We start from the raw sequence: 23210 nt of genomic DNA, 5'->3' as shown, positions 1-23210 counted from the left end.
TCCTATAATTGAAGAGTGGCATACTTCAATTGGTCTTCTGGTGTAAGAAGATGATCTTCGTGTTAGAAGATGGTGACGATAGAAACCGAGATGGCCCAAGCTAGTAACTATGAGATTGGATTATCACTCAACGACATTTTTGGTGTCGAAAGACTTCACTTGCTCGTAGGCTAACGAGTGAAGTGCGGCGTGATTCGGGTGTCTCATCCGGCGGTATTAAAAGGAGTTGGTAATCGACTAGTCTAGAGTTATTGTGGGTTTGTTCAAACATAGTGAAGGGTTGGCGAAGGTTGTTTAATATCTCCTTCGAGTGGGAGATTGTTGGAGTGCGAAGTTCGAATTAAACAAGGTTTGCTGAATCTGTGAAACTGGTGACCGCGAGTTTAGAGTTATGGTCGCAAGAATCACATATTTGCTGAGAAAACAAAACTCGCGACCACCAGAAATTCATTGCGGTCGCGAAAATGGTGCTGACGGGAGGAAACTTCCAGAATCGTGTTTTTTTGCTCGTTAAGTTGTTTTCTTGTTGAGTTTTGTCTATTTAAACACCCTATTATAACTCTAACATATGTGCACGAAATTAATAGTGAAAAATCTCTGGTTTGCGCCCGTGGACTAAATCCTTCTCCGTATTTTGGAGTTGAGATATAACCACGTTAATGTTAGACAGTTTATATAGGCCCAAGTCCGATTGTGGGCTTGGGTCCATTAGGGTTTCTTAGGCTATTAGAGTTTTATGTAATCGTTATAAATAGTTGATCAATAACACAATAATCCTGACGGGTTTCATTGTCTTACATGGTATCAGACTAGGTTCACCAACCCTCCGACCTACCACTTACTCTTCAAGTTTGTTATCCTCTGGTCACCGACTACTCGGTGGTGATTTGGAGGGATCCATATTTTCTAATTCATGTTTGATAACCGTCAAAAACCTATCTTACTTAGTTTTTTTTTCTTAGTTAGTTTTTTTTGTATACTCCAAAACCTCTCGTCTAAAGATCTTCGAACTTTCCTACGTTTACATTTGGTTGCCAAAATCTCTTACGAGGTTTCAAAGAAAAGTCATCTGTTTTTCACTTTTTTTTTCCAATCCGTAAAGTCTTGAATTTATATTGATGTTTCTTAAAAAAATAAAATAATCCCTAATTAACCGTTTCGTAGACATAGTAGCCGTCATATTTAAACATTTTATTTTTCATCTTTTTTCTGTCCCAATTTTCTTTTTCTATTAATAATTCTGATTTTAGCAATCTTCCCAATAATATCGGCGTGAAACTGAGCCGCCTAATTTGACTAGGTTCCAAACTCCGAAAAAAATGAGGAATACAAAAAAAAAAAAAAAAAAAAAAAAAAAAAAAAAACTCTCTTTTGCAGCGTTGAAGATGACTGTTTTCGTTGACAAAAGTTCTATGCACAAGTCCTGCTCACTCATTAGACAAAGCAAGCCACATCGTAAAAGAAAAGAAAAAAAAACGCTACGGATAAGGAGAAGCCGTCAAGAAATCTGCAACTCTATAAACGAATATCAATTATTTGATGCGGCAAATAAGAAAGAAAAAAAAAAGAAGCTTTACGTTTATTTATTTGTTAGTGTTTTTTTTCTTCTTTCAATATTAGAGTTTTTTCTTCCAGTCCGAGCTTTCGCGATTTCACCACTCGGACTGCGGGGGAGTGTTAGAGTATTAGTATTGGACCAGCCCGATTGCATTGTGGGCTGGGTCCATTAAGACTTTTTAGGGTTTATTATAACTCGGTATTTATAGATTACAAGGTAACCCTAATCTTCTACTTAACCCTAATGGACCAAGCCCACATATTAGACTTGGGCCAAACTAATATGTCTAACAGTTAAATCCCGTGTCGTTTTATGCTTTTATTTATCGTTATACTTTAATTATTTGTTTGTCGTTCGTGAGTATGGTGATTAGTATAAACCACCATCTTGTTGGGTCCATAATTTCTAACAAGTATTTCCCTCTTGGGGCTTAAATATGGGAAAAAAAACATTGGCTACAATGTGTACTACAAAACTTTTTTCAATATTCTTTTGACACTTTCAACATCTCCATAAATACCACACACCTATAAAACTTCAATGAAATGTAATATTTCGAAGGAAAAAAAAGCACAATCAATGAAAACTCAATATTTGTGAATGCCTTAACTTCGAGTTTAAGATAAAACTCATTATTAAACATAATACTGAAGTTAGCCTGGATCGAGGCTGAGTTATACATAGACTTCTTCTACATGATCGACTTATACGGATGCATGGAAAAGTGAGGTCATGTATGAAAACAATTGGACAAAAAAAACACGTACAGGGATACTCAATAAATAGACAAAGCAAATTTGGGTACAAGAAATTAATGTAGAATTAGATAATGGGAGGTGAAAAAGGTTACATGGTTATTAATGTGTAGGCAAGTAATGTTATTGTTCTATGGACCAATTTAATTTATGAAATGTATCAGTGTTACAGTGAGACTGCAAGGATCATATCTTTATCTGAATCCTTTATAAATTTTCCAGCAATAAAAAGTTAAACGTATGGCTCCTGTCGCCACCATATTTAGCAACCCGGTCACCTCTGTCACTTTATAATGGCCAATTAATTGAACAACCCTTTAGCTCATGTATTTCAAATTTTAAAGTGCTAACATTATTTTGACATATCAAACTTTTTAATCAAAGTTTGAGACGTGTGTTAAATGGTTTATAATTTTCAAACGTGCCGTTATGGGATATTTATGTATATATAGAAGTTTATGATGCTGGCCGTATTTATGCTTTATATTGCTTTCTACAAGGTCAGCTTTGTGCAGGTGTTCTTCTTACACCTGAATCATTAATCTGTAATTCCATAGAAGTTTATGATTTCAAGGTGGTGATCCTACCAATTTGGAAGAAGGATAATGAGAAAAAAATGAAGCTCTTGATGCTGCATCGTCTATCAAAAACGTTCTTTATACAGCTGAGATGAGATTAAAGTAAAGTTGGATAATTTTGATTATAGAACGTCAGGATTGATTGGGTTGATTGATTATGCTGTAAATGCCTTGATTGGTTTTGCATGCTATTAGTGCAACACCTTAAAACTTTTAAGCTAATTTAATAATGTGAGAATATGTAATTTTATAAAAATATTTTAATTTTAAGAATGTACTCCGTATATATGTATATAATGGCTCTATTAATCAAGTTAATGACAAACGTCGATTTATTAGCGACTTGACTATCGCTTAAAGGCAGTGTCGAATTTAGAGCTTCAAAACGAATTAGATAGTGGGGTCCTCAAGTGGGTCACTTCAAATTTTGTCCAATTTTACATCGATGTTACACTAAGTTTTTATAGTTAATGGGATCCTAGGACACCCCTAAAAGGGGCTAGAATCGCCCCTGCTTATAGCCTATATTGAACTTCAGACAAGTTTAAGGCTCATGGAAATTTGATTCACTTTTTTTAACCTACTTATTGGCCGGAGGTTTATTCGAAAACAATTTCTTTATCCATAGAACATTGAGAGAGGACTTTCTCTACTCGTGGGGTGTTTCATCGTGAGTGAAGAAATGACTTGTGTTTATTCTAGATAGGAGAATGATTGTCTACATCTTATCTTTCTCATAATCCTACTCATACGAAATTGAATTTTTTTGTTGTTGTTGTTGTTGTTGTTGTTGTTGTATGTATTTATATAGGTAAGGTATATGTTTTATTTAAGTTATTAGTACTTGTTTAAATAAATAAGTTATGTGATGTGTTTTAAGTGTTTGGAACTAGAGGGTGAAGAGTGTAAATAATAATAAATTTAATTAAATAAAAAACTAAAAACTGTTATATTTCAGTAGGCTTATAACTACCTTTAGTGGTCTGGTTCAATATATTCAAATTGAAAGAACCAATAAAAGAGAGATGTGTTGTAGAAGATATAGGAGAGAAAGAGGTTGAAGAGAGGTGTGATGTATTTAATGTATATGTATGTTTTTGTAACTTACATTATGCACATATATATAGTACAAATTTTACTATCCATATTTGACTAATTACCATCCATATTTAACTACTAAATTTACAACACTCCCCCTGGATGGTAATTTTTTTTAAAGAGCAATTAATACTGCCTCGTTAAAAACCTTGCTAAAGAAAACCCAGTGGGATAAAACTTTAGCTAAGGAAAAAAGAGTGCAGCATAGAGTTGACTCCCCCTCAAGTAGACAACGCTGAGTCGTCATATCTTTTGAACTTGCCTCATGCCAATATTGTGAACGTATGTTTTGAAAACAGCGATTGACAGTGCTTTGGTATAAAGATCAGCAGAGTTGTTGATTGAACGTATCTCATTTTAATCTGGTTGTCTTTTACGAGATCTTGAGTATATGAGAAGAATCTGAGGTTTTCATCTGAAACTGTATCATCTAAATCTTTTATGTACAAGTTTGACCCTTGTGATTTGTCTACAGTCTCCTTCATGGTTTGCTCAAACTGTTGTTTAAATTCCTATTCCCTTTCAGTCTTTTTCTGAGCCTTACCAATATACCATTCTTTTCCATCAAACTTATGACCGTTAAGACCGTTTATAGCTTTAGCGCCTCGTCAGCATTTATGTTTTGTTCTGTCATTTTTGATACTCTTCTTTCATTTGTACTATGTAAGCTGTATTATCTTCATAGATAGTTGTTGGACTTTTATAGCGTTCTAGTCCACAAGAATCAATAATGATTTGTATCATTGATCTTAACTAAAATCATTCCCGAGTAGCTTCATGTAATGCAATCACTTCGGCATGATTTGATGATGTTGCAACAAGTGTTTGTTTTGAGAACGTCATGATATTGCGGCGCCTCCATTTAGGAATACATATCCAGTTTGAGATTTAGCTTTATGTAGATCAGATAAATAATCTGCATCTGTATAACCAAACAAATCTTGTTTCGAGTTGTTAGAATAAAATAATTATAAATCAGTAGTTCCCCGAAGGTATCAAACTATTTGTTTGATCCCATTCCAATGTCTTTTGGTAGGGGTTGAGCTGAACCTTGTCAACAAATTAACTGCAAAAGAAATGTCAGATCTTGTATAATTTGTAAGATACATAAGAGCCCCAATTGCACTAAAATATGAAACTTCTGAACCAAGAAGATCTTCATGATCTTATAGAGGATGAAATGGATTAGTATCAATATTAAGATCTAACAACCATATGAGTACTTAATGGTTTTTGTCTTGTCCATATTAAAATATTTTAAAATCTTTTCGGTATAAGTTGTTTGATGTATAAGTAAGTCATTAGTTATATGCTCAATATGTAAATCAACGTAATACTTGATTTTTTTTTTTTTTTAAATCTTTCTTTAGAAGTTGAATGGCTTCATAGATTTCTTTATTTAAGATAATTGATATAAACAGCTATGATCACATATCCGAACATTGTTTTTATAAAACACACGTGCAAATAAGTTTATATGTATACCTTTTTCTTATCAAGTAGTAATTTAATCGATTATACCACATACGTCTCGATTGTATAAACCCATTTAGAAATCTTTGTGATTTAATGGAATATATTCCATTGGGTTTTGCATTAGATGCTTATGATACCTTAACCCTTCAGGTATATTCATATATATATATATATCATTATTAAGTGATCCATACAGATAAGTAGTAACAACATCCATGAGATGCATTTAAATAACTACCAGGTTGATTAAGTATCTAATAAGTAATTATATTCATTATAAGAGGATAAGTTTTTCTCCTAATTCATTTCTGGTCTTTGTGGGAAATCTTGAGTTACAAGTCTAGTTTTGCCTTGTAACTTCATTTGCACATTTCTTTTCGGGTAAAAATTCATTTGTATCCCATTGTTTCACATCTTTAAAAGTGATAACGATTGATCCAAAAACTTTTCTTTTATTGAGCGATTCTAATTCAGCTCGTATTGCTCCTTTCCGTTGAGTTCAATCACGTCTATTTTGATATTCAATGACAGATTTTGGTTCCAGATCATCATCTTTATTCATGATGTCATTGTAACATTATATGAAAATATCTCATCAAGATTTTTCATTTCATTTCAGTTTCATAATATTGCATAATTTATTGCAATTTATGTATTTACATTTATCAATATCCTCTGCAGAAGGAGTATTGATTTGTGGTTCTTGTTGAACACTTTCTTTTACCTCATTATCAGCTGATTTTCTTTTTCGAGCATTTTTATCTTTTGAACCAATTGGTCTCCCACGTTTCTGCCGTAGCAAAGACTCATAAGTGACATTATTGCCAGCTTTTGTAATTTCAATTCTAGCTGAAGCATTTACTGCTGGTATATATGATTTAGTCACTTATTTTTTTGTATCTTTAAATGCATAAAGTAATTAATTTGTAAGTTCTTGCATATGCATTATATTTGAACTTTCTTTTCGCATTCTTTTGTGCGATGATCAATATTCCTTAATTGATGTTCACACCATGAAACATCATTTTATTTATATTTCATTTCTCCCCCTAATACAGGAAACAATGTTTCATTAAAGTGACAATCGACAAAACTTGCTGTAAAAACATCACCCGTCATGGGTTCAATATATCTTATGATTGAAGATGTTTCATATCTAACATATATTTCAATCCTTCTTTGAGGAACCATTTGTTGTGATTATTCAATTAAAAATACACTGCACAACCAAATGTTCTAAGATGAAAAATATTCGGTCTCCACCAAAATTAAGTTGGTAATGGAGAATATTTATAACTTGCACTTGATTTAATGCGAATTAATGTCACATCATGTAAATTTACATGTCCCCATATAAATATTGAGAGTTTTGTACTCATTTCTAATTGTCTAGTTATTAGCTGTAAGCGTTTATCTATTGATTCAGCTAAACCAATTTTGTGTATGCACATGAGCAACTGGATGTTCAACAACAATCCTTGTAGACATATAATAATCATTAAAAGCTTGAGATGTTAACTCACCAGCATTATCAAGTCTCATCCTTTTAATGGTGTAATCAGAATAATGTGTTCTTAATTTAATAATTTGTGCAAGAAACTTTGCAAATGCCATATTACGGCTTGATAACACACAAACATGAGACCATGCGTTAGATGCGTCTATTAGAAAAATGGTCCACATGATGGATGAATTGGTCCATATATATACCCTTGAATTTTTTCAAGAAACATTGGTGATTATTTCTCAATGTGCTTTTCATTAATCGCCATATGTGCTTTTCATTAATCACCATATGTGTTTTTCGTTAATCACTATATGTGCTTTTCATTAATCACTATATGTGCTTTTCATTAATCACCATATGTGATTTTCATTAATCACCATATGTGCTTTTCATCATATATCATTTTCACCATATGCGCTTTTAATCATATGTGCTGCGCTTTTCGTCATATGCACTTTTCATTATATGCGCTTTTAATTATATGCGCTGCGCTTTTCATCATATGCGCTTCTTATCATATGCGCTTTTAATCATATGCGCTGCGCTTTTCATCATATGCGCTTTTAATCCTATGCGCTGCGCTTTTCATCATATGCGCTTTTTATCATATGCGCTTTTCGGTGCTACATAGGTATTTCTCATTTTCGATTATCATTGACTGATAATCATATCCATTATGATATATATCAGAGAAACTTAACAAATTTCTCTTTGATTTGGGAAAAAACAAGACATTGTTTACCAAAAAATTCGTACCATTTGGTAATATGAAATTTTGCCTTTTTCGTTCCTTATATCAAGTTTGCAAGAGCTGATATAGTATTTATAATTCCTTCATTTGATTTAAATCAATGAAATATTTCTTAGATTTGATCATAGTGTGTATGTTACTACTATCTGCAATACATAGGTCTTTACCATTTAATTGATGTTGTATTTCAGCAGGATTCATACTAAAACTTCAAATAAGATAAGCAAATAATGAGTTATATTTCAGCAAGATAATCAAATTATATTACCTGCAAACAAGTTATAATCTGAAGTACATAAAAGATAACACTTAATAAAACATATGCGTTATGGTCTAAAACCATTTATTTATGAGTGATACATAAAAAAAACTAGGCATCTTAGAAAATTCAAACCATTCAAGTCTCAAGGTAGCTCAGGGTTAATTTAATCAAGATTTGTCAACAGATTCACTCTCGTTTTCTTTTCTTTTGGGACTTATTTGTAGAGCTAAACAAGATGTTCATGTATTCAAGAAATACTAGACTGATGATCCACGTTACCAGATCATTAATAAGAATCTCCGGAATTCTTATAAGAGCGTCTACTAATATCTTTAATTTTATTCTTTCATGGATCACCGTTATTATTATTATTTTTTTTTTTAATAATTAATATCGTATCTATCTTTGAGTATTTTCCATAATACACTTGGATTTTCGATCATATAATATGTAGATTCTAAGGACTCGTCAATATGTTTGCTAAGAAAAATACTTACTATTGCTTTCTCTTGTTCGGAATAATTGTTATTTTCATTCAGGGTTTCTAAAATACCGTTTGATTCGAGATGTTTTTCTACATTCATAACCCATGTTAAGTAGTTGTTCCCACTTGTTCTAAATGAGTAAATTTAAGCCTTTTCAAATTCGACATTTTCTATTATCAAAAAGATGAATAACATAAATCATAATCATAATCAACTTCTATTCATAGACAAATAATAAAATGAAATTAGAATTATTTTAAATTCATAAGTAGCAAACAACAGAATAATGGTATGATTACAAATAATAAAACCACAAGGGCAGGATAGAATATAGGTTCACCCGGTGGTATATTAGCAACAATGATGATAGTTAATATGACCAATACAATAGAAAAAATCATCCTTGTGTGAATCATTTTTACAAAAACTTTTTGAGAGTAGTAATCTGAAAAATGAAGATTGATTTGTGAAAATGTGAAAACGGAGATGTTTATTTTATATTTGAAAAATATAGTTGTTGTAACGTCGTCAGTTGACGTTAACAACCGTTATGTATATATGACCGTTGTAACGTCGTTAGTTGACGTTAACGAATAAAGTCACTATATCAAAACGCGTATGAGTAATATAAAGGACAAGATTTTTTTTTCTTATTTTAACTTTTAAGATTTACTTTTAATAAAAATACAAACTACTTTTTCTTATTTTAACTTTTAAGATTTACTTTTAATAAAAATACAAACTACTTTTCTTATTTTAACTTTTAAGATTTACTTTTAATAAAAATACAAACTACTTTTTCTTATTTTAACTTTTAAGATTTACTTTTAATAAAAATACAAACTACTTTTTCTTATTTTAACTTTTAAGATTTACTTTTAATAAAAATACAAACTACTTTTTCTTATTTTAACTTTTAAGATTTACTTTTAAGAATAAACATTAGTATGCATGAAATAAATAATGATTAATTGCATAAGTAATCATAAATGTTAGATAACATATAAAGACCCCATCGTATTCGTATTGATCGGAATTAATCTCGACCCATGGTACCGTGTTGTCAAATGACGTGTTGCGTACATAAAGTACCGTGTTGTCAAATGACGTGTTGCGTGCAATCATGAGGTCTTATTAACATAAATATAAATGTTAGTGAAGTTAATAAGAGTTAGATTACAGAAAATATAATTCAGGCGGTATAACCGACCATATATAACTTAAATAACATAAATATAAATGTTAGTGAAGTTAATGAAAGTTAGATTACAGAAATATAATTCATGCGGTATAACCGACCATATATAACTTAAATAATATAAATATAAATGTTAGTGAAGTTAATAAAAGTTAGATTACAGAAATATAATTCAGGCGGTATAACCGACCATATATAACTTAAATAACATAAATATAAATGTTAGTGAAGTTAATAAAAGTTAGATAATTTCTTACATTGATTAGTGACGTGTGCTTGCTTAGATAAACTTTGATTATACGGAGCACTTCGTGCTGATAACGTGTTATATTTCAGTAGGCTTATAACTACCTTTAGTGGCCTGGTTCAATATATTTAAATTGAAAGAACCAATAAAAGATAGATGTGTTGTAGAAGATATAGGAGAGAAAGAGGTTGAAGAGAGGTGTGATGTATTTAATATATATATATGTTTTTATAACTTACATTATGCACATATATATAGTACAAATTTTACTATCCATATTTGACTAATTACCATCCATATTTAACTACTAAATTTACAACAAAAACATACATATAGACGTGATATACACATACCAAAATATTCCAGGAACTTCTTGAAAAGAGAAGAAATCGAAGGAACAAAAAGGAAAGCAGGGGGAACCCAAATTGATCATGAGACTTATCAAATTTAGTCTCTAAAAGTCGAATTTATGTTGCAAGGTATGAGATTATACCCTTAATCTATGAAATTGAAGATTATGATTAGGGTTTTATAAACCCCAAGTTTTAGATTTTTAGTAAAAGGGAGTTAATCTGATGTACAAATGATGTATTATTACCAATTATTGATTAAGAAAGTGAGTTAATTGGATAGTTTGATATGAAAGTAAGGATTTTGATGATTAATTAAGTGAACTAGGAAGAAGTAATCCACTTAATACATAAGTTTTTGATGATGATGATATAATTTATATGGAAACGAAATAATTGAATGTTTTAACTGAAGGTTGAATGAAAATGATGAAACTGGTTTTTGGTAATGTGATTAATATAAATTATGAACATGTTGATTATGGTAAAATGAAAGAAGCTCATTCATTATGAGATAAAAGTGGATTAGTTAGGTGTAACAGAGATACTTGAATAAAAGTTTTGATGATATAAGTATTGGAAAATTTAGCTAGTTATGGAGAATGTTTGAGTTAGGGAGACTGTTTGACTTTTAAAGTCAGACTATTCAAATGAAAAAGATGACTAATTCTAAAGCTTTAATACATCTTTATATGTTATTTCTGCCAATTGTTAGGTGCTTGGAACGTGGAAAGAGTACAATTGCATTATAAACGTTTGAGGTGAGTTTTATGGGGTTAAATAGGGGTTATATGATTATATGATTTCGGATTGCATCCGTGCAAGAGATTTCATATAATCATGTATAGTTATGTTATGATGTTATAACTCACCATATTATTTATTTTGCATATTTTATTTGTGTGCAATATTAAAGTACCCAACTTACTATATACTTGATGTTGTTAATGAAATGGTGGTGCTAGCGTGAGGCTAGTCATTTGTTATGATGAAAGGATTGTGATAGCCCGGGGTCTATCACTTATATTGTTGTTCCTAGCCGAGGCTAGTTATCTAATGGTTGTAAATGCCGAGGCTAAACCTTCATGATTGATGATAGGATTGTTTTAGCCGAGGCTAAACCATTGTTAAAGAGAGAGATCAATTACATTAGCTAATGTAATTGAGTATGACATTGTTTTAGACTTTTAGCACGAGGCTAAACAAGTATGTTGATGATGAAACGGATCCGTTATAAATGGTTAGTAATTAATTATGATTATTTGGTGATAGTGATGATCTATTAATATTAATTCTTGCTGAGTTTGGATTGTTAGATCTCTATGGGTATCTTGATTTTAAATGCAAATGATAATGGGATGTTGCTTGTTTAACTTTCCATATTTTTCACTAAGCTCTATGCTTACTCCTTTAGTTCTTTACTTTATGATATGATGCATTATGGATGTTAAGGTTGAGCTTAACATGGAAGGAAAGGAATAATTTGATGGGCTAAATGTGGATTTACACTTGCTAAGTAGGTATGCAATTATTTTCTTTCAAATTACCGAATTGATTTGTTGTAAATCGCCCACGTTTTGGTAAAACATAAGATGTCATTTAAATTAGTGAAATGATTAATGATTGTCAAGAGTAAATGAGTCTATATGGGCCATTCACCCGTTTGATGGAATCAAAAAATGTAAAAGTGTTAAAAAGGGTTTATAATGGCATTCGAGCAATCTTGATCCATCTTGTTATAAATAATGTAACGATGAGTCAAATTGATGATTTAATTGTGTTATATGATTAGGAATTGATTTTGGAAATGAAATGATAGTCATCCGGAAGTTTTATATTAAATATGTGATTATTGTCCACTTTCACCCCTTTGGTCCGTTTGGTTCCTTTGGTGTCAATTTGGGCATTTGATAATTTCGACACGTCCCTTATGTAACTCTAAGTAAATTTGAAGGATATATTGTATTGACAATAAGTTGTGGGCTTGTTTTGATTAAGGTAGGAGATTATGACCTAATTGAGTCATACGTGCCCATTTTGACCCATATGCGTGATTTTAAGAAATAGAAGCCGCTAACACATCTAAAATGTCATTTTGGACTTGTAACATGAACTTGGCATGCCGAGGACTTGTGGTTAGGAATTTGAGTTGTCAATGGAAAATTTTACTATTTTAGTGAAGTGTCAAAAATGACCCTCGGGCCTACTTTGCGGACTCGTAAGTTGAAAATGATTAGGTTTTCGTGAAAACTGATAAATGGGATAGAAAGTAGACCCGACGAGCTTCAAAATGGTAGAGGTTATGTATGGGTTTGTCGAGTCTAATGTGGTTTTAAACGACCATAAATATGAGACGTTGTTGATGATCCTGTGCCGTTAGCAGCAGCAGGTCAGCACAGAAGTTGCAGTATCTTGTTTTGGGAGGCTGTTTTCGTAAGGTCATTACTTTCAAACCGTAACTCCGTTTTCGACAGATAAACTGTCTATAGAAAGGTGGAAGAGTCTACTTACCAATGGTCATGGCCTAAGAGATTATATCTGATTTTGTGATACCCGAAATCAGTTGAGAAGTGTTTGTTTTATTAAAAAAAAATGGAAAAAATATGGGGGTTACAAATAGTATTGATTTTTCTGCAGCAACTTGTAAAATTGGCAAGGGCTCAACAATCAATCGGTGGGAAGGTAAGATGAATAGATTTTCATATAAAAATTGACATGATATATGATCCATGCATTAAGTATTCGGATCATGTTCGACAATCAATTTTAACCGGACTATAAAAGCGAGATTTTTCCATTTTTTTCATCTCATACCTACTACGCCACCGCGAATTTTGTTACCTAGCTACCCCTTCTGTTTTCAACTAGTGGAGAAAATGGCCCACTCGTTGCTGCGGGAATATATTCTGTTCGATAACTTAAACATTGAGTATTTCATTAGTAGAGATGACCCGGACGGATGTCATTTGTACCAATACATGGTTTTTATATAGAACAATGTAAGGTTTTAAACTCAAGACAATAATTACATCAAAGTAATACAAAATGTTTTTTTAATAGTATAAATAATAATAATTTTCTTATAAATAAATAAGATAATAATATACATACGTATATGTAATGATTAAAAAGCACTTAAAAGATATATAGAATAGAGATATGATCGAACCTAGCTTGACCAATTTATAAAGAATTTAAGTGGGAAACCATTAGGTTAAATGTGGAATAGTGTCATAGGGCATATGATAAAAGAATTATTACATATAAGATTAAGATATTATTTAATGTGTGCCCTAAGGGCACATGATAAGACAATTATTACATGTGAGATCGAAGTTCAGAATCATTCCACGGATAAAAGATAACATGTCATTTACAACAAGATTGACCAGTTTGTTGTATAACATGACATGGTGCAACAATTGTGTTCGGTATTTTCTTGATTTCTTCATATATAGTTGAATTCATCACACTTATCTTGCTCTTATATTTTTGCACTACAAAATTCTTGGTTGCCTCAAACTTTTAAGCTCCTTGTTTTTCAATGATGAAAATGAATTGAAAGTCGGTGAAGAAACATGTCCAAACAGTGGACAATTTCCTTTTGATCAACCTCAAGGGACAAAGAAGTGCCCGTTGACTAGTAATCCAGCCGACGAAGTCGAAAATTTTGCTAAATCTTGTTCATCACCCTCCTTAATTATAATCAGGTCTTTATTCTACTCTTAACTTCTTGTTATTTGTCATCATTTAATAAAGCAATGGTAAAGATGCTAGTTATTATTTTTAAATGAAGACTTATGTTACTCATAGTGTAATCAGGTTTGATGTTAATAACCCTGAATCGTTCTTGAATCGTGTCTCACTTTTTCAATAAATTATTTCGACCCTATATGGAGCATTAGGATCACAAAATCTATATTGAGATAGGACAAGAATCACACTTTGTATGTATCTTGACAAATTTTCCAGAGTAGAGAATATTAGTTACGGAGTAGTATATTTCTGTATGTTATGTATGAAAATAATGGTGCAACCCTTCAATATTTTGTCGAAAAGAAATGCTTTTTCGGTATTTTTGACGAGACACTATAGAGTTAGCTTGAACTAAAATGACCTTAAGTAAATCGCAAATAACTAAAATGATTATTGATGACACTAAATTCCTTGATCTTCTATCACATGGGATTTAACGAATCTTTACAGAGTGATTAATTTTTATTGACACATTTATCCGGGATGATTTGGGCAAGCAAATTCAGGAAGAATAAAACTGAAAGAAATACTTGAAGAGAATTGGAAATGGAAAGAGGGTCTGGACTAAACTATAAAAAGGTACCTTTAAATTTATATCGAAGACCGGGGGTGGTGGGTGTGGAATCAAAGCGATGCAAGTATAATAATTTGCTCAAGACCCACCTTTTTTATTATTCCCTTTGTTTTTATATTCCCCAAGTACATGCCTTTTGACAATGAACGAGTGAGTCGAAACCGGGCGTCGAAACCGCACGTTGAAAACCGCGCCTCGAAAATGCGCCCCGAAAATGGCGCGTCGAAAAACGCGCATCTAAACCGGGCATCGATACGTGCGTCAAAAACGCTCGACGAACTTGCGTAGAAACCCTGTGTTGAAACACGCGTCGAAATAGAATCTTTTGAAGTAAACCCATTTAGGTCTTCAAGTACTTTTCTATTATGTGATTGGACCTTTGAGTATTTAACTAATTTTTTATATTATGTGATTGGACCTATTTGGGTTTTTAAGTAACCTAATGGACCCATTTTTGAAATTTGGGGTCTTGTTTGTCAGGTTGGTTTTGCGCATTGCTACGAAAAATAGTTTCATTATATGTTTTTCATTAGAATATTTTATCGACCCATTGCTATGACAAAGTGTAAAAATCTATTTATATAAACGGACAACTAATTTGATAAAAACTAAATAATACCAAAAAATTAAAATAGGGTTGATTAACATATAAAGTTACTTAATCTGCTTCAATTTTTTATACTTATAGAATTCAAATAATTAATTTAGGACAACTTGAAAATGTGAAGGTTAACACGCTTCAATCTGTCAAGTTATTTTAAAAGTACTCTCTAATAAGAATAAGGCATGTAAGTTGCATAAATCCATTTACGAATTAAAACATGCATCAAAATTTCACATAATCGTTGACTACCTTCTAATTTGAACAATCGAAGGCATATCACTCCATGTTTGTTTTTGGACTAGGTATTACACATGTAATTGCATTAATATATGTAGACGATGTGTTATTGATGCGAAACAACAGTGAGACTACAGAAAAGGTCAAGTCTTATTTGCAAAGACACTTCAACATTCTATAAGTGGGGCCATTAAAGTACTTTCTCGACATTAAATTGGCTCGTTCAGAAGAAGGGTTCGTTATCAGTCGAAGAAAATATACATTAGATATCTGGAAGATTGTTGTGTACGTGGGATCGTCCGTGTAAATTTCCAATGGAATAAAACCTCCGATTAACGAAAGATGATACTAGAAAAGAAGTTGATGTGAACAATATCGAAGACCGGTAGGTTGCTTGCTTTATCTAACAGTTACACGACCTGTTATTGCTTATTATGTTAATCAACTGAGCTAGTTTTTAAGTTTTTCTCGACAAAATCACTTGAATGCGGATTTCTGAGTTCTTCGATACTTGAAGACTACTCCAAGTTAGGGGTTTTTCTTCTCTTCGGTGGAAAATCTCACCAGCCTATTGCGATGCTTATTAGTTTAGTTGCCCAACAGTCAAGAGATTAATACTGGTATAGTGGTATTACATTAGTCTTGGAGGACCGCCAGTTTCCCGGAGAACAAAGAAACAAAGCATAGTATCTCATTCGTCAACTTAAGCCGAGTATCGTGCTACGCCTACCACCATGTGTGAGGTTTTATGGTTACGATGGTTATTAGAAGATTTATGCAAAGCAAGTAGCTGCAACACCACTAGTGTGTGATAATGAGGCTACAAAACACGTAGATGCAAATCCATTTTATCATGAACAGACAAAGCATGTTGAGATAGAGCATGTTGAGATAGATTGTTATTTTGTTAGGGAACGAGTTAACAGTGGTGAGATTGGGCCATGTAAAATACGTAAAGACAATCTATATATTTACAAAAGCATTTGGAGCAGTCAGTTTTTCAGTTTCTACGAGGCAAGTTAGGTGTTCGAGACCTTTACATTTCTATTTGAAAAGGAGTGTTGAAATATTAGTATTCACCGACTTATTTGTTAATTATTTTTTTGTTAATTGGGCTTGTACTAGTATTGGGCAATTATTAAGACTCCTTATATGTTTCTAATTAGGAGTATCAAAAGAGTATATAAAACCCAAACCTGTAATCTTTATTCTTCAATTAATCAATAAACGAATTCATCGTTAAATTTAAAAAAGAAATCTAAAAAGAATGATATTGTCTAGTTTAGTTATCATTAATGTATTATGAGTGATGGTGAAGGTTTTAAGTGTTATTTTGCATTCTTGTGAAACTTGAGGGAAAAAGTTAATGACTGGCGTCACTCTTCCTAAGTTAAATGAGCTCGCAAATTCGATTTTAAATCAATATGGTAACGGAAACAAAAATCATAGAAAAATTACGATTTGTTGGTGACATTAGGAGAAGAGTCGGAGACAAACAGGCAGGATTAACGCCAAACTAATGTGGAAAATGCCGAGATGATGGCCTTTTCTTATCGAAAATATTTGGAGCCCACTGATGTTTTATGAAAAACAGTACGAGATCACTCATAGGGGACCTAACCACCCACACGCTCATCTACCACAGTTGCATAACCCGCCCCCAACTGCTGCTCAGGAGGAAACCCGAGCTAATCCGAGGGCATGGCCGGTAAAACCCCCTCTCCCACTGCCCGCGTGTGCGAAAGACACTCTTGAATGGAATTCAAGGGTAAATATTGCATCTTTTACGGGAGTCGAACTTCTGACCTCAGAGCACTAAATTTGGTTATATTAAAAATAATGATGATGATAATGACATGATAATGGAACAATGAATAATGTGCATGTTAAGTAGGATAGGTTGCATGTGGCCAAGGGCAAAATGCCGATCTGATCCCTTCCAAGCTAGTATTATCTCCCACACATTCCTTATCATGCGCAGACTCCACATTCTCCATTTTTTTTTTCTTTCTTATCCCCCATCCCCCATCCCCCATATTAATTAAATATAGACAATATTTCATTCCTCGTCTCTGAACTTCACATCAAATTTGACTCTTCGTCCTTTTTCTTTTTTTTGTGCATCCCTCGTCCCTAATGTATCACAATTCTACATCCCTCGTCCTTTTTCTTGACTCCTCGTCCTTTATCTTTCTGTCAATTCTACATCCCCCGTCCCTAAAAAGGACGAGGGATGTAGAATTGTGATACATTAGGGACGAGGGATGCACAAAAAAAAGAAAAAGGACGAGGAGGCAAATTTGATGTAAAGTTCAGGGACGAGGAATGAAATTTTGTCTTAAATATATTCAAACTAAAACGTCACAAATTAAACTTAAACCTTGATATAAATATTGTAACACATTAACCTTAAATTAGATAGATATAAATATAAAAGTCTATTGATTTATATTAAAATATTTATACATATAAAATGTCATTGCTTCTGAGGGCCATGTGCTGGCATAAAACTGGGCCGTTAACCGTTAATCATTTTCTTAAACATTAATTATTATTTGAGCTAAAATTAGTGACGGAACTTGAACTCAAAGACAGATGGGGCGGATGCGAAAATTTGATAAATTTTTCATTTCGAGCTGGAGTAAATACTAATAAAAAATTTATTTTTTAGTAAAAAAAAAATTAATGTAAATTTTTTTCTCGTTAAATTCAGGTGAAGCGGATACCCCTTTGGATTACCTTAAACTCCGCCTCTGGCTAAAACTATCTAATCAGATTTGTGAATCAACACTAATTCGGTCCAACACTAATTTTTGGATTAATAGTATATAATTAATAATTATAAAGGATTTACAAATATTTGGGTCTCTTATAATTTCGGACATGTGTAACCGTACACTTTGCACATATCCTAAGGCGCCCCTGTAAAAATGTATATATGTTGGAAATTAGATATATTCTCCATTAAATAGCTCAAGTGTCGACAATTAAATATTTTAGTCGCTTCTTAAAATTAGATAATCTTATCACATCAGAGTTTAAATTCCATTTAAAATATAATAATTTCTTTTATAATAATCGAATAAATTTGGAGTAGCAAAACTAATGGTTTGGTATAACATTGCATAAAAATATTAAATAAAAATAATAACTATAAAAGGGTTTATTGTTGTGGTTTATAATTTACAAAACAAAAGAAAATACTAGTATATACGGAGTATTTGTTTTTTGTGTAGATATAGAAATAGAATAGAAATAGAAGTATATAGATTGATTGAAAGATATGAATTGACCGTTGGATGTTAGGGCAAAAATCAGAGCCACACGATGAAACTTCCCTCCATCATCGCCGCACAAACTATAAACAAACAAGTTGCCAAAATCTACACGTTTGACTACCCTTTCTTCTTTCTACTGTTAAATCAAAATCATTCAGACGATTTCCACCATTAACTCTCCCTCATCAACCATTTTTCATCTCCTTTCATTTCTGATTTACAAATTTAACAAATTATTTAAATTACAATAACTGGATTATAACTAGCTAACCTTCAACCATTTCCTCATTTCTGGCGTATGATTGAAGCAAATTGAAATACGAAGACTTCTGAAGGTTTATATATGATTGTTTGGATCGTCAGAGAACACATCTTTTTGTTGTTGCTATCAGTGATTGATTGATTGATTGATTTGAATCTAGTAAACAAAGGTACGGAAAAATCGGAAGTTTTTTGTTTTTGTGATTAACGTTTCGGCTACTGTGACCTAACTGAAGCAAATCTTCAACTGTGAATTAGTCTCTAGTTTTACATAATTTGTGTACTGAAGATGTGGCGTTAATGAATTAAGAAATGGAGACAACGTGGAACTGTAATTTAGGGTTCATATCCAGATCTACTACGGAAACTGATTGTTGATAGGTGGCTGCACATTTAAATCTACACTTATTATCATATGATGAGGCGGGCGTTCTTCTTGTTTTTGATTTGCTTTTATTGTCTCGAAATGTTCGATTAGGGCAAAACTTTAAATCCGTACTGAGGTTACAGTTATATGATATATGCATATTCTTTTAAGACATGGTCTAAATCTTGAACGTCTGTAATTTAGGGTTTAGATCTTTTTTCAATCGATCTGTAAAATCCCCAATGACATAGTTCTTTGGCAGATAGTTGGTTTGTGCATTTGATAACTTATGTGCGCCTAAATCTAAAATCTTCAATACCAGCAGATGGTAGATATAGGGGGCATTAGTAGCACTGGACCAGATTTAGTAGGTGGTATTGGGTTGTAGTAGGTTAGATTAGATATATGTGGTCAATGATACATTGAAGGATAAACTTTAGTTCTTAATTTTTTTTTTTTTTTTTGTGGATTTATACCTGTGGCTTGTAGTTCCCCTGATGATCTGCTTTTTCTCATTTGTGTCATTAATTTGATTCTCATTCTCGAATAGTTTGTTTCACATGCATGCCTAACATTATCATATCGTTCCTTTAGTTCTTACGTGAATAACTGCACCTTTGATGCGAATAATATTCAGTTTGTAGGTTGATCTGCTTTACAATCTTCAAAGCTTAGTTTATAGCATAAAACATGTCTCGACTGTTGCATACCCGAGTGGACCTAGAACTTTTGAACTCTATTGACATGGACATGAAGTGGAACGTTAGGAAAAAAGGTCGTACGAACATTGCTAGACGCCCCAGGACCGAAGATTTTGAATTCAGTAATGGAATGCAGGAACCAGCTTCTTTTGAAACCAAGAAGGTATTTGTTCTTTATATTCACTATGTATTCACCGTTGCTATTTCTCTTGTTTGGCTTGGATTTAAACTTATTTATATGTCTTTTTGACAGTTTGGTGCTGAAAATGTTGTTGTTGACGCCTCTTCAAAGAAAAGAAGATCTATACTTCAATCCCCATCGTCTCCTGGACCGCAGACACCGACTCTTCATAATGAAGAATTTGGTAATCGGTGTCGTTCAAACTCATTATCAAAGAGCCAGAAAACAAAGTCTAGAACTCGACTGAGGAACAATAATCTTTTAAAAACGAAAAAGAATGAGGTGTTTGACCTGAATGACTTTTCAGGTATTGAACTTCTTGCTGCTGCTGCTTGCAGTAACCTCATTCATGATAAAGCAGATCATGTGGAAGATTTCTCTTTGCTAAAAGAACACACGATAATACCCGAAGTTAATTCATGTGATGTTAACTTAGATGGTTCAGCAATTCAGGATAGTATGACTCGTGATGCACAGAATCGTCTTGATGATGTAAAAGAAAAGGAGGAAGAAGATAGTGCACCTTCAAAAGGGTTAAGGCTACATTGGGACTTAAATACTGTGATGGATGAGTGGGAGGAACCTTGTAACGATTTAATGATCGAACCTCACTCTAAAAAGTGTTCAGTAGAAGATTTGAGTGGCTTACAAGAGGTGTTGTGCACAAAGGCGGTTACTAGTAAGACATCGGATGGTGAGAGTTCTGTAACTGTATGTAAATCCGATGTGGTTGACTCGCTGATTCATCCAGGCAAGTGTGAAGAGTTGACTACTTCAACCACATCTGTTTTGCGAGAACAAACTTCTGTGAAAGTTGAATTAGATACAATGTCAAAGTTAGATCATCAGCAGCCTGTTTCTGAAGAAGTAATTCAAGGTGTGTGTCATTCTCCAAATTTGTGCACAAGTAATTTTGATAATAAAGTTACTTCAGAAGATCCTATCGGTTATGATTCTCCATTTGAAGATGGTGAGTTTAGAGAGCCAATTGAAAAACCTTTGTCAGGGAAGGAGACCATATATTACGAGTTTGATAATATATCGAAAGATGACTCTGCTACTATTGATAACCCATTGTCAGAGAAAGTTGAAGCTAGTAGTGGAAATGGTCAAACTCCAGAAAGTCAAAGTTCATTATTGGTGAAGGAAACTAGACCTAGCAATGACATTGAGCACGGTTCTCAAGCAGATACAAATGAGAGACCACATATCGATGAATCAGGAAAAGATGGGCACGATGAATCAAAGCCAGTTGGCGTATCAACATCTTTGGATGTGTGTAAGAATGGTGCATGTGAACGTCAAAGCAGGTAATTTCTTAGATATACTATAACATATATGAGGCTACATGTTTTTACTTTTTATACCGGCTTTCAGTGTTTCTTAAAAACTTTAATGTTTATGTTTTATGCAGGTCTAGTACAACTGGAGATTATTCCACTTGTCGATTTGGGAGGGGTCTGGGTGTAGAGAAGTACATGGGACGGGACAATGATTCTTGTACGAGAGTTTGGGAGTTAAAGAGGTGTAATGATTACCCGAGACCTAAAAATGCGGCCAGAAATTATGATTCAAGGGAGGATAGATACAGAAGAGAAAACAGACGGTCGTCACCATCTGAAAGAAATAACGATTATGGTAGCAATAGAGGACCACCATCAAGAAACCGTAGCCGTGAACATTACAGGGGCGCATCTGGATTTCATCCACAAGGTTACCAGGAACCCAAGACGCGTTATATAGAAAGAAAACCTTGTTTTTTCCCCAATTCGAATCGACCCAGTACCCGATCCCGGTCAGGGTCTCCTCCCATAGCTTGGAATTTTCAGAAGCGCAAGAATTTGGATTCGAGTAATTCTACTACAGGTGAGGTAGAACCTATTACAAGAGGTGATGCATCTTCAGAACGTTCCTCTAAATGTTCTAATGACCGATTTAGAGACAAGAGGCAATCGCCACCCACAATAAGTCAGCGGAACCAAAGATTTGACCCACCTGAGAGATTGAAGTCTGAGTCTGATGATTGTTTTCAGTTCACTCAACGTCCTGCTGCAAGGTATGCACAGATGACTAGTCACACTTACAAAGATAACAGTGATGGTTTCGGGAAACACTATAAAAAGGTGTTTCGGGTGGGCCATACTGATGATGATGCTAATGGTGTGAGGCGGTTTAGGTATCCAGTAGAGCACCGTGATCTCAATAATAATTTCTCTACTCGTAACAACCACCACCAAACACCAGTTGTTATTTCTGAGAATAAAAGTTAGTAGGAGAAAATGCTATGCTATGTAAAATCGTTTACCTTCCATATTTAGTTTCTTTCGTATAACCTGCTGGAGTGGAAAGTAGTTGCATAAGGTAGAAGACGACACCTTGATAGTTTTGGTCATATATAATGGGGGGCATTTAGGACATATGTTTTTGTTATGTTCAGTGTCCTATATCTTGGTAAGGTCAAACACCATTTTGATTGATGCAATGGTTCTCTCCTTGGCCAAACACCTCTCTTTTTAAAAGAAGAGAATGAATGAATTAGTAGTTGCCCAATTTTGGAAGTGCAATCTGGGAGCAATTATCCTTTTGGTTTGCTGTTGTTTTGTTCTTGTATTAAGTATATAATAAAAATAAATAAACTTTGTTTCTTTCATATGGTACTTTTTATAAATAATAACAATCATCGCATAAGTTTACATCCCTATATAACATTTTCATTGTGAGACAATGAAGAATCAACCTTTGAGCCCACAACAAAGAACGTGGTATAATTGCAAACAAAACAAAATAGAGACTTAAACAGATTTATATATATCCTGATCAATAACATCAAGCCATAATATACAAGCAAATGCCCTTAACCCATAGAGACTGGATATGGCCTGAAAGCCGAAGGGGTGTGTGTGTGTGTGTGTGTGTGTGTCACAGTGGCTAGTTTATAGTCATGACTTAAATATTACCATGTGTTCATGAATTTATTATATTCTGA

General features: G+C 33.1%; 1 protein-coding gene and 1 long non-coding RNA gene across 5 annotated transcripts; both read left to right on the top strand.

Moving 5' to 3' along the window:
• Nucleotides 1-10271: 10271 nt before the first annotated feature.
• LOC139861277 (uncharacterized) lies at nucleotides 10272-16311 on the top strand. 3 transcript variants are annotated; one of them, XR_011763703.1, is made up of 4 exons: nucleotides 10272-10394; nucleotides 10981-13975; nucleotides 14472-14600; nucleotides 15502-16311. It is a non-coding gene; the product is annotated as an uncharacterized lncRNA (long non-coding RNA). The 3 variants fall into 3 exon arrangements; XR_011763701.1 differs by lacking the exon at nucleotides 14472-14600; XR_011763702.1 differs by lacking the exon at nucleotides 15502-16311 and having other exon boundaries at nucleotides 14472-15447.
• A 2547-nt stretch (nucleotides 16312-18858) lies between these two features.
• LOC139861547 (uncharacterized) lies at nucleotides 18859-22814 on the top strand. 2 transcript variants are annotated; one of them, XM_071849980.1, is made up of 4 exons: nucleotides 18859-19145; nucleotides 19987-20206; nucleotides 20297-21534; nucleotides 21639-22814. In XM_071849980.1, exons 2-4 carry the CDS (start codon nucleotides 20033-20035, stop codon nucleotides 22492-22494), a joined length of 2268 nt encoding a protein of 755 aa, XP_071706081.1. In that variant the 5' UTR covers nucleotides 18859-19145; nucleotides 19987-20032; the 3' UTR covers nucleotides 22495-22814. The 2 variants fall into 2 exon arrangements, with proteins under 2 accessions (XP_071706081.1, XP_071706080.1); XM_071849979.1 differs by having other exon boundaries at nucleotides 19980-20206.
• The last annotated feature ends 396 nt before the right edge of the window (nucleotides 22815-23210 follow it).

This window comes from Rutidosis leptorrhynchoides, chromosome 8, assembly GCF_046630445.1.
Source record: "Rutidosis leptorrhynchoides isolate AG116_Rl617_1_P2 chromosome 8, CSIRO_AGI_Rlap_v1, whole genome shotgun sequence".
In the NCBI taxonomy this organism is placed as follows: Eukaryota; Viridiplantae; Streptophyta; class Magnoliopsida; order Asterales; family Asteraceae; genus Rutidosis; species Rutidosis leptorrhynchoides.
This window is presented reverse-complemented; position numbering and strand designations above follow the sequence as displayed.